General features: G+C 38.7%; 1 protein-coding gene across 2 annotated transcripts in view; it reads left to right on the forward strand.

The window, feature by feature from the left end:
• Positions 1–12,195, forward strand: part of RSPRY1 (ring finger and SPRY domain containing 1) — a 36,232-nt gene that overhangs the window by 19,977 nt on the left and 4,060 nt on the right. For both annotated transcript variants that reach the window (XM_074550864.1, XM_074550865.1), the window contains 8 exons: positions 850–908; positions 1,265–1,331; positions 1,955–2,086; positions 3,366–3,481; positions 4,285–4,428; positions 7,988–8,099; positions 9,129–9,231; positions 10,340–10,492. In XM_074550864.1, the coding sequence (XP_074406965.1) occupies positions 850–908; positions 1,265–1,331; positions 1,955–2,086; positions 3,366–3,481; positions 4,285–4,428; positions 7,988–8,099; positions 9,129–9,231; positions 10,340–10,492 (886 nt within the window). The remainder of the gene's footprint in view (positions 1–849; positions 909–1,264; positions 1,332–1,954; positions 2,087–3,365; positions 3,482–4,284; positions 4,429–7,987; positions 8,100–9,128; positions 9,232–10,339; positions 10,493–12,195) is intronic.

Raw genomic sequence — 12,195 nt, forward strand, 5'->3', positions numbered from 1 at the left:
TCCTGCTGGTGATCTCTTTTGTATCTAGATTTTTTACTCCTTGTTTGAAAGTGGACAAGGAAATAGAGGGGGAAAAAGTGATTGTCCAGTGTCACCTAATGGTTATTAAAACCCAATTACTGTATTTCTGTGGAAAAAAAAAGTAAAGAACAAGGTCTGGAAGTGTTTTTGTAGTGTAATACTTCTGTATTATACTAATTCAAAATGAGATATACTCTATCTGCTTCTATCTTAGTAGACACAGATCTCATTGTGTCAGCTCAGGCAACAAATCTGTTAATGAAGTGTTGGAACCCACTGCAAGTTCTTAAGAGCTTGTAGATGCCAGAGTTTGATTCCCTGGTGTCTCTCTCTTGATTAAGTGGACACTATTTCAGGGCTTTTCCATTTTAAATTGGCTGCTTGCTCTGGTGCTGCAAGCTGTATAATTAACTATCAAGTTGGCTGTTTCAGGTGCTCAGTTTTGCTTCTTTTGGGCTACTGATAGATGGAGCTGGTTTTTAAACATTGACTCTGGAAGTAAAGGGGAGGCAGTCTTTTTTCAAAAGTAAAGAGCATGAAAATGCTGAGTGGAGGCTGCTGGAGTCTTAGTGCAAAATCTCTGGCTGGAACTCTGTACCCACTTAGAGCAGTGAACTGAGCAGGACTGTAATGTGCCAGTAACTGTGTAATTATTAAATGTGCAACAAGTATTTTACTAGAAACAATGATAATTGTTTTATATTATAGTTTTGCTTTGCTGTGAAGTTGTTTGGTGTTCTGTAATTTGTTACCTTGTGTTTAAAAGCTCTGTGGTGATGGGTATGTGGTACTTCCCAGAGAGGGATTTCATTCCTGATATTCTTGCAGGTCCTGCAAGCATAGGCTTGCTCAGCCCAGGCATATTGGAATATTTACTTCACAGCTTGGTAAGTGTCTTTGATCTTTCTGTATGTATCCATACATAGCAATTACAATGCAATTATTTTATTATTATTATTATTGTGAAAAGTTGAAGTCATGTCTGCTAAATATTAGCAGTGTATGTTACAAAAAGCTGAAATTCCAGAGCCTGTGGGATCTCCATCCTTGGACATAATGAGAAGGCAGTGGAACAAGGCTCTGAGTAGTCTGATTTCTCTGGATCTATCTCCACAGGAGGGTGGATTACAGGAATTTTGGAGGCTTCTTTGAACCTAAAACCTTCTGTGACAGACTTACAACTCCTCTTGTCTGTCTGTACTGGGTATTTATTAATAAACTTTTTCTTACTGCCCATGTTTAGAACTTCCAGTCCCACCCAACAGTGATGCTTTTTGCACTAATAGCACTGGAGAAGTTTGCACAAACAAGTGAGTATTGGCCTGGTACTGCTGTTAGCACCATGGCTTCTGCATTATTGTCACTTGCTTTGCCTGATTACTTGTGAGCATGAGAGCCTGCATTGGTATTTATTGCTGTAGTGACATCCCTCTTTCCCTCAAAACCCCGGAGATCCTTGCTGAAACTTATTTTCCCTGTTAGAAATTGCTGTAGAAGGATTTGTGACACGAGGCCTTTGTCACTGACATAAATCTCTACTAGAGCTGGACAACAGCATTGGGAGCTTGTAAGCCAGGAGCAGGAAAAGATATTTTTTGTTTTAATGACAAACCCTTAAGAGATTTGCTGAAACTGGCCTTCTCATCTGAGAAATTACTACATAATGACTTATGACATGAGACCTTTGTTGCTTGAAAAGAAATCAATCAGTATTTGGGAGATGGAGAACAGCTGTGATCAGTCTTTGATGATGCAGCGCCATGCTGAGAAGTGGTAAATCTGAATGAAGATAATTCTGCTTGGGGAAACAACTTCATGCTTCTAATATTGAGGTTCAGGTGTCTGTAGAGAGTTCTACTGCATTTGTAGGATGTTATTATTTTTAACTTAGCCCTAGCTGATAGCAATTACTCTTTTTCCTCTTAAATTGCAGGTGAAAATAAAATGACAGTTTCTGAGTCGTGCATTAGTGACCAACTGATGCTGCTGGAGAAATGGACAGATAACCCCGACTACTTAAAACGCCAGGTTGGATTCTGTGCCCAGTGGAGTTTAGACAATCTGTGTAGGTATAACAAAGGGATGGATGAATTAAATAGTAATCACTCCAAAGAGATGGAGGACTCCTTTGTGTTCATTTTTTATGAGCACTTAGTATGCTCATTACAAACCTGGCTGCGTTTGTAATATCTCCTTGAAAAAGAAAACAAAACCAAAAAAAACACGCCAACAAATATATCCAGTGTAATGGTATGGAAAGAAAATGTTGGCAAGGAAAATGTTTTTGAAAGGAAGTGGTTTGTACTCTGCAAGTTGGAGCTGCAACGAAAATTCTTTGCACCAGTTTCCTGTAATCCACACTTCAGCCAGTTTGCTGAGTGGCTCAACAGTGCAGCTCTGTCTCTGTGGAACATCTGGGTTGCTGACCTGTCCTGGTGATGGCCACTCCTGTGGTCATTCCCCTCTGGCATAAAGAATTAATAAAAACTTTTTAAATTAAATGTACTTTTTCATTTTTGTGATCAAAAGTAAAGTGTTTGGCAAAGCACTGCTCTAGATGGATCTTTTGGATTATTAAAAACCCACTGAATTTGCTTGTTTAGTTGTGATTTCAAGGGTGCAGTAACTCTAATGACCTTGTATTTTCTAATGCCTTTTAGATAAATTTGGGTAAAAGGTCTGTTGGGCTTTAGGGGCTTTAGTCAGCTTATGGAAAGCCAGTGTCAGCTGTGTTTAGTAAATGGCTGTGTAAGTGTTGTAGCAAGTTTGAAGGGTCCTCAGATAAGATCTTTCACTTGTAAATTAACATGTATGTGTCAACAATTTGACACTTGGCCAGAAAAATGCTTCTGATCCTTCCATGTAGAGAGGGCAAGCTGGGGAGAGAGAGTTGCTTTGGCTCAGTTCAAGTTCATCACCTAAAAATGAGATGGTATAAACCTTTAAATCCTTGTTTTCCCCTTCTTCCTATCCCCAAATCTGTTTCCACTATAATGAGTCAGAAAAACTCTGCCCACTGAATGTACAAATGCAATGGTAAATCCTGAAGCAGTGGCATCTTGGTGTGAACTTGGATGCCTTCCATTTTCCTGTGGGTTTCCTGCAAGTACTAATTAGATTGTGGGAGCTCTAGTCAGAGGCACAGGTCATGCTTTCATGTTTGGAAGATATTTAACACACACTCTATTGAAAGCTGTTTTCATGCAGGCAAAATCTCAGTGTTCCATTCAGTTATGCCAAAAACTTCTTGGATCCTAGAGAGATTATCATTGTATGAAGTGTTTAAAATCAAGTTTTGCAGCAGCAGCAACTAACACTGGTTGGGATTTACTTTTTTTTTTCAGTTCTAAAAGAAGGCAGGCAGTTTACATATGAGAAGGTTGACTTGACCAACATTAGGGCCATGCTGAACAGCAATGATGTCAGTGAATACCTGAAGATCTCACCACATGGATTAGAGGTAGGAATTGTTTCATGTATTCAACCTGAAAAAGAGGCTGAAGAAAAAGATTTTGCTTTGTACTTGCTCCTGTGATTTTGTAGAATGAATCCATCTTGTCTGCCAGCTTTGTACAGAAAACTTGTTTTGTCATCAAAGGGTTATAGCATCACTACACTGATCTCAGTTGTAGAAATATTCCCACCAAAGTAATGCCCCAAAACCAGGGAAGTGAGGAGGGTTCTTCAGAGTCAGATGGCTTTTCACTTACTTTGTGAGCAGTTGTAGTCAAAATATCATGCTATTGTTTGTCCTGTCTCATCTTGAAAAGCTCACAGCAGTCAGATATTTGTCTCAGCTGTGTGTGGTTTCTTTCTTCCTCTCTAACTCCTCCTAAAAACTTGTTTGACTACTTAAAAATGAATTTTCATGAATTAACATTGAAGGCCTCCTTGTCCTTTCTACCAGGAATCAGTTAACAACCAACTATTTAGGTTTTCCTGTCTTGGCTGTCTTAGTCTTTAAATCTTTACATTGTTTCTGTCAACTTTCTACTTCTCTCCTCTTTTTTTTTTTTTTTTTTTTTTGCCTGTGGCTTAACCACTTAACAATTTTCAGTCTTGCCTACTCACTAGGTCAAAGAGAGGCCACTTTGTCTGAAATGCCTCTAAAATTATGTTGGTATATTCTTATACTCAAGAAACTTGAACAAGGGCAGGAAGGTTTTTTGAGTGGTGATTTTGTGGAGCCCCTGGCTGTGGGTGGTGATTTTTGGAGCCCCTGGGTCTGGGTGGTGATTTTGGGTTTCTGTTTGGTTTTGGTAGGCACGGTGTGACGCCTCGTCCTTCGAAAGCGTGAGGTGCACGTTCTGTGTCGACTCTGGGGTCTGGTACTATGAAGTCACTGTCATTACTTCAGGAGTGATGCAGATAGGATGGGCAACCAAAGACAGCAAATTTCTCAACCATGTGAGTACCTGTGATATCATTGAGCTGGTGGTGTAACATGAGTATTTTCCTTCTTACAGCATCTGTGAGAATAGCTCTGGTTATTCTGTGGTTGTAACTGAGCACGTGTTTGTTTCCTTCAATTTTTCTGTGTCCATGAAGAGCTGGTTTTGCCGAATTTAGTGGTACAAGAGATGTCAGTTTTTGCTACAGACTGACACTGTTCACCTAAGGCATGCAGAGCTGCAGCAGAGACAGCTTGATATCTGCTGGCTGTTGTCTGGAAACTATAGAAAACTTATTTCTTATTTCTTGGAGCATAATCTCTTGAAAATTCTTTGGATAACAGTAGTTACTCTCTGTTTTTGGAAGGAAACAATAAGTCACCTGGAACAGCAGTTTCTCATACACTGTCCTTTACACAGGTCACCAAGCAGCCATTTCCTCATCCTCTTTAACACATTTTCCTATTAAATTAACTTTCACAAGGGAAATAACTCAAATTCACTCTGGGATAACATGGTATATCATTGGACTTGCTGGTAGCAGCAATATGGGACAATCTTGGAATACAAAAGCTTCTTTTTAATTAAATATAAGGATTAAAAAAAAAAAAAGATTTAAACCCTCTACCTTCTTGCCTTTTCCTGAGAGTACAGAACAAGTCTGCTGTCTTATTTTATAGCTTGCTTTACTATCCTTCTCATCCAGATAATTTTCTATCTTATTCTCAGTTCTAAGTATTCTTTTTCCTACTATTTACTTGTAATGGCTGTTAGAAACTTTGTATGCTTCTTATGCTATGGTATAACTTGTTTCAGTATTTCCATAATAAGAAAGAGTAATTATTACTACCCAAAAACCTTTTCTACTTCATCTTAGAGTTAATTTTTCATGTTATCAGCCTTCCAAATGGCCATTACAGTTCATTGAAGTGCAAGGCAGAATTTTAGGACAAAAGATATGTCGAGCCCAGCCTAGTGCTGAGAATGGAAACAGTGCTGGGGTTGACAATTCTACTGGCTAAGTTTGAGGGAGAAATTCACCTGTAGCCCTTTAGTGTTGTAATTGCATGGCTTTCTGTTCCTACTTGGAGCTTATTTTAAGAGAAGAGTTATATATTTAATATAGAGATAAGCAGTTAAACCTGCTCATTTCTGATTATTAAAGAAAGTCATTCTACAGCTGTGTCAAATACAGAAGTCATGAAGATAGGCCAAATACATGTGGGCAAATATTGATTGTGGTGGTATGAGATAAATACATTAAGGAGATTAAACGAACACCAGTGGCAAGAAACCCAATGGGAATGCAAGAGTAACTTCTCTCACCATTTAGCTTAGGTATTTCTGTGAGTTCAGAGGTCTTGCTCCATTTCTTCTAATTCACGGGAATAGCATTGTGTTCTATAACAATCTATAACAATTGTCTGATCTATAGCATGCACATATTTCTCTGTCACATCCAAAGTCCAGTTCCACAGTTTTAGCATGGAATTGAAGTGTGATTTAAGTAAAAAAAAATTAGAAACCATACACAAAATCAAAACCAACCAACAGAACAAAAATATGCTGTGTGGAGCAGTCCTTGCAGACACTGAGTGTAACAGAAACAGTGTGAAATAAAAGGCCATGTGTCTGCCTTTAGACTGCTAAGAGGCTTAAAAGATTTTTTTCCCACTTACTGTTAAGGAGCTTGGTGTATGTGCATTTTTCTGTGTGTCTTGTACAAGGTATGAAAATAGGAGATGTCACATCTCTGAGCAGGATGATTTTTCTCTTGCTGCAGCTGTTTTGCTGGTGGCCAAATGCTGCTGTTCTTTAAGTTCATCAGGTGTGTGCCTGAAATACAAGGATATTATCCTCTGGGTATGTCACAAACACAGGCCTCAGAAGCCATATGCTCTTTATTTACAGCATCTGTAACAAAAAGACTAGTCCTAAATATGACATTAAACACCCATTAGCTGGGCTTAGCTTTAATTTGGGACATGAGAGGCTTGTGTAATCAGATGCTGTCTGGTATTTGCACTCCAGACAAACCATGCTGAGCATGAGGAAGTTACTTACCTTCCATAATGCTTTGGGTTTCACGGATGAGCTCATGGGTTATGTGACAGATTTTTCTCCCACTCTGAAACTCTTTAGTTCTGTGTTTGCCTTGGACCTTAGGACTATCACTTGATTATGTTTTCACAACTTGAGGGAGGCTGGCAGTGAAAAGGACACAATATGCAACAAATGAGGTGAAGGGGCTGTGTGTTTTTTCCCTTTGTGTGCTGTGGGTTCTGGTGGCACATGGATATCTTGAGGAGAGGACATTACAAGCTTGGTACTGGAACTTCAAGATAAGAGAGTGGCTGTTACTCTGAGGTGACTTCTAAAGATGCAAAAATTTGACCTATTTGGGAACTAGCCTTGTGGTATTTAAATACTTTAACAGACAGGAGTGATTTGAGGTCACAGAGAATGGAAGACACTTTGCAAACAATATCTCCTTCTCCCTCCTCACCCCTACAAATTCCCTTTTGATGTGAAAACGAAACTTAAACTAGTTTGAAAAAAATATTACCTTCATGGGGGAGACAGAAGGAAACCATTCCTGCTCCTGAAAGAGTGGTTTAGTGACAATTCTTTTCTTATTTTTTCTTTCAAGTTTGGGGTTAGAGGCACAAGACAGTATTTCTTCTTTGGACTCAGATGTTCATTAGTTCTTATCTATGTTACACTCTCAGAGCATGAGTTCTACAGCACTTCACTAACAAACTACAAAATGGAGCCATATCTCTTTCACTACTAGGCCTTTATAGGACAAATTGGCTAATTAAGAAGTAACACCTAAATTATTTTTAACCCAATAACCAACCACCCGTGCCCCGCAATGACTTTTTCATCTAATTACAGAGCACCACCCAAACCCATGGAGAAGGTGAAGAAGGACCAGCCTCCACCCTAAAAATTCCATCTTGCTTTATATATATTACTGTATCTTAAAACCTTAAACTCCAAGTGATATTACACACTTCTACTCAAACTCCACACCCACAATCCCAGTTTTATCATTCAATTTTGAAAGCCTTCTCCACGGCCTCAGGTCAAATGCAGGGTCAGCTCCTGTCAGCACAGAGAGTCCAAAATTCTCAGTTTCCAGAGTTCCAACAGTTTAGGTCATTGAAAACAGGCTTCTAGCCAATAACCAACCACCTGCACCGCACAGTGTGGACTTTTTCCTCTAATTACACAACACCACCTAAACCCATGGAGAAGGACCAGTCTCAGTCCTAAAATTTCCATCTTGCTTTATATATATTACTATGTTTTAAAACCTTAAACTCCAAATTTTCCACCATGTAATGTTACACACTTCTACTCGAACTCCACACCCACAATCCCAGTTTTATCATTCAATTTTGGAAGCCTTCTCCACGGCCTCAGGTCAAATGCAGGGTCAGCTCCTGTCAGTGCAGAAAGTCCAAAATTCTCAGTTTCTAGGGTTCCAGCAATTTTAGGTGAAGGCAAAGAGGCTTTAGCTGAGTGTGGGGAATGGCTGCAGGCTGAGGTGTTGTGCTCTGTCTCTGAAGGAAGGTTACGGCATCGGGGACGATGAATACTCCTGCGCGTACGATGGCTGCCGGCAGCTGATCTGGTACAACGCCAGAAGTAAACCACACTCCCATCCCTGCTGGAAAGAAGGTATTCACTCTGTCTGCTGCTCTTTATCCTAACTGCATTTCTGCACAGGATTCTTTCCCCTTGCAGGTGTCTGTACATTGGTGTGAACAAAGCAGTTCCTGCCTCATTCTGATGATCACACAGGTTTAATAATTACTGTGTCTTTGTGATTTAAATGGGCACAGTGGGCACTACAGTCTTGTTCCCCAGTCTGTGTAAAGTCTTGTTGGTCAAACACTTTTTCTTTTCAAATGCAGAGTGAAAATCATAGCACAAATTAACATTGGACATTAATGATTAGACTTTTTTGTAGTTGTACAAGTACAAACAAGTCGTACAAACAAATTCACTTGTTTGTAGTTGTACACAACAAGGTTGAAATCTTCCTTTCTGGGTTAAAAGAGTTGTTTTAGAGAAGGGGAAAAAACCTTGATCTCTGAATTAGACTTTTTTTTTCTTTTTTAAGGAGGAGTTGCACTGTCTTGCTTACTTTAAATTCTTGGATAACTACTTGGACAGCAAAGTTCTGTTCTTGATCTCAGCTTTGAAATCTTGGTAGGATTCTGTGCATGCCAAGCTTGTGTGAACTGTGCCGCCTTCTCTTCTATTAAAAATTTCCCCCAAGGATGGCTAAATTAAAACACCTCTTAAAAATAAATAGCACAAGCATATTGGAAATTTCTTCTCAGAACACCCACTTGCTAAAGTCTATTTTCAACAGGTGTAAAATAGCCAAGGAGTGACAGAGTGCAGCTTTCTTCTGGCTTTGGCAAATACTCTGCAATACTTCCACAACCATGTAGTATTAATGCTCTGGCAGACTAAAATACTTAATTTTTTTACTATTTTCTTCTGGGTTTTTTGGTTTGGGTTGGGGTTTTTTTTTAGTTACTGTCTGTATCAATGTTTCTTCTTTTGTGCTTTTGCAAACAGTTCCTTTTAAGTAAGACAACTCACAGTGACATATGTGATACTTGAAACAATAACTGTTTCAGCTGTTGGCATTTAACAGAAATTAAATCTTTAAATTATTTTTGTTTTGCATGTAAGGAGACACAATAGGATTTCTACTAGACTTGCAAGAAAAGCAAATGATCTTCTATTTAAATGGAAACCAGCTTCCTGCTGAGAAGCAAGTATTTTCATCTGCTGTGTAAGTATCTGCTCATTTGGAAGGACATGACCTCTGTGGATAATTGTGTTAATTATATGAAGAGTTTTTAATTTGAGATGTAAATTCATATTTACTTACCTGAAGCCATCATTAAGCAAGTTTCCCTGTTGAAAGTTGCTTAGAAATCATTAAGAGGGATATAATTTTACAGGTGGATTTCAGGGTCCAAAATAAATACTTTGGACATTCCAAAGGTATGTTCAGCTCAGTGGTTTATGCTGTCTAATTAGCATAGCATTGAAATAGAATGAGGCTGCAGCAAAGATGAACAATTTTCTGGTGCCTGAGGAACTTCTGAAAAACAAAGCCTTTCTGGTAAATGTTGGAGAGGGTTGTTAACTGACTGCCATTCACTGGGGCCAGCTCCTGGAGCAGCACATTGAATATTCATCAGAGGATGTCTCTGGGTAGCATTGCAGGCAGGTGTTGGGCTTATTTTGCCAACTGTTGTTAAAATTAACATATGGTGAACTCCTCTAACTCTCCTAGGGAAGTTCAGCCTTTTACTTCAGAAAAGATAAGCTGGTGTAATACTTGAGAAAGCAGCTTCATATGCAGCTTAATTAAACATTAGAGTACTTTATCAGTTATTCCTACCAGGCTAATAATTTCATCCATGTTTTCTCCTCAGAATAAAGTTCAAGATGCAGGCAAAGAGTAGAATAGTTCACTTTAAAGAGTTGCTGAGTATCTTCTTTATTGAGCTTTTAGTGCTTGTGCTTTGAGTATAGAATTGATAAACTTGAGTACTTGTTAGAACTTGGGGTATTACTTAACTTATACCCTTCCTGTAAATTTGAGAGGTGATAGTTGTGATTTTAAATGTGACTAGTCCTCGTTGCACAGTAAGCAGCCTTTATTTGACTCACTGAGAAATTCAGATAAATCCCAATAGTAAATTCAGGAGTTGAGAACTAAACAAGGTAAGTAGGTGCAGCTGCAGCTTGATGCTCTCCCAGCTAGCTGCAAAACACTGGGATTAAACTTGTCTCTGTCTCAGGGTATATTTTCAAATGGTAATAGTAACATGTCTGAAAGCTCTGCTATTATTTAAGTCATTCTAAAATGCCTGTTCATCATGTTGCAGATCAGGATTTTTTGCTGCAGCAAGTTTCATGTCCTATCAACAATGTGAGTTCAACTTTGGGGCAAAACCCTTCAAGTACCCACCACCAATGAAATTTAGTACCTTCAATGATCATGCCTTTCTCACAGCAGAAGAGAAAATAATTTTACCCAGGTAATCATCCTACCTTGTGTGTTTGCAACTCAGACATGAAACATTTTATTTCTCTGCATGCAAAGTCTTGCCTTGTACTCAGCAAAATTTATTTCTTATGGGGTCATACTTCGATTGGTGCCTCTCCTAAGATGATGAGACAATAGGCTGCAGTGCAATTTCATCAGTAGGGAAGGAGATATGCAACCAAAATTTATTAAATTAAAATATATTTTATAATATTAAGCTAATTAAAATGAACTAGTACCACACAGTAAGCTGTTTTAGTAGAAGGACTTCTGCCATCTAAGGATTATTAGGCTGATTGAGGAGGTATGCTGTTAATTAAAAAAAAGATGTCCTATTTAAAATTGACCTAATTAGTGGTGTTGGCAGCATGGAGGTGCTGAATGATTGTAAGTCTTGAAATTGTCATTTTCTGATCCTGATGAAAATTTCCCCATTTTTGAATGACAGTGCTGACAAAGGTTATTCAAATATAGAAGTGTTTTCCCACCTAAATAAAATTCAACCCAGATAGAAACAGGTCTAGATTCATTCTTCTTTAGCTTTTACCAAACTTCTGGCAGGAATGAAAACTAATAGCTCATCTGAATCAAGTTATTAGTAATAAAATAACTTACTGGCACATAAGCAGTAACACTGTACAGTGCAATCTATGTGGTATACCCTGGATTTTAGTAAGTGATTGAAATAATCTTAAATTGCAACTAATTAAGTAGGAGTGATGTTGTTGGAGGGGGTACCTCTGGCTGTAATAACATTCAGAGACTGGTTTTGAATTATCTAGCTTTGATCAAGTGTATTTGAGGTACTTAAATATCTTGAAAAACAAAAGAAGAAAAACCCCCTTACTTCTGGGTTGGAGTCACACATTTGCAAATTTTGAGGCTTGGAATATTGTATTTATGCAGAGAAAATCAAATACAACTTGCAAAATCATTTTGTGCTTACCCATAACCAGAGTAAATGATTTCTGCTTGTGACTGCAGGTGCTTTAAGTGAGAGTCTGATGTAGTCTTTGAGATGATCTGTTAGGTACAAATTTGTGTTCTGTCTTGGTAGTGTCCCACACTGGATGAGAGGTTTGTAGTTTCTGGCTGATGCTCAGGTGGGATTGATGTTCAGGCAATAGCTGTGAGAGCTGTTAATGACTGTGCCAAAAGATGAGAGACAAACTGGGGGAAACTGGTTTCCTGTTGATGCCTGACTGGTGAAACTTGGCCTCCTGTGTTACAGACCCTGCATTATGCAATAGCACTGAAAGGCTCCATTCAAGGCTGGACACTTGTTCTTTGTAAACAAAGATCATCCCTGCCCTACAGCCTGAACTGCTTGGAAATGATAAGCCAAATCTAAATTAAAAGATAGCTTTGATCATCTTAAAAGTGATAGGAGATAAGGCAAAGGCCTGTATGAGCGGACCCTAACTATCCATCACAGGATTTAACATAAACTCATGCAGAGTTGTGCTGAATTTAGTGCATCTGGTGTTGGGGGAAAAACACATCACCCTGCCATTGAGTAGTTGTGATGGGTGTTGTGTGTGTGTTCCAGCTGGGAAATGTCTCATTTCATCAGATGCGGGATTTTTACCTATTTTCTCTCCCTTGTGGCCGTTGCCATACTGGGATGTTGATTTAATTTGTTGGTTTTATTCTTTTAAACTCTGTTAGAGCATTATAGGGTTTCTGTATGTTGTT

Source organism: Zonotrichia albicollis, chromosome 13 (assembly GCF_047830755.1).
Source record: "Zonotrichia albicollis isolate bZonAlb1 chromosome 13, bZonAlb1.hap1, whole genome shotgun sequence".
Lineage (NCBI taxonomy): Eukaryota > Metazoa > Chordata > Aves > Passeriformes > Passerellidae > Zonotrichia > Zonotrichia albicollis.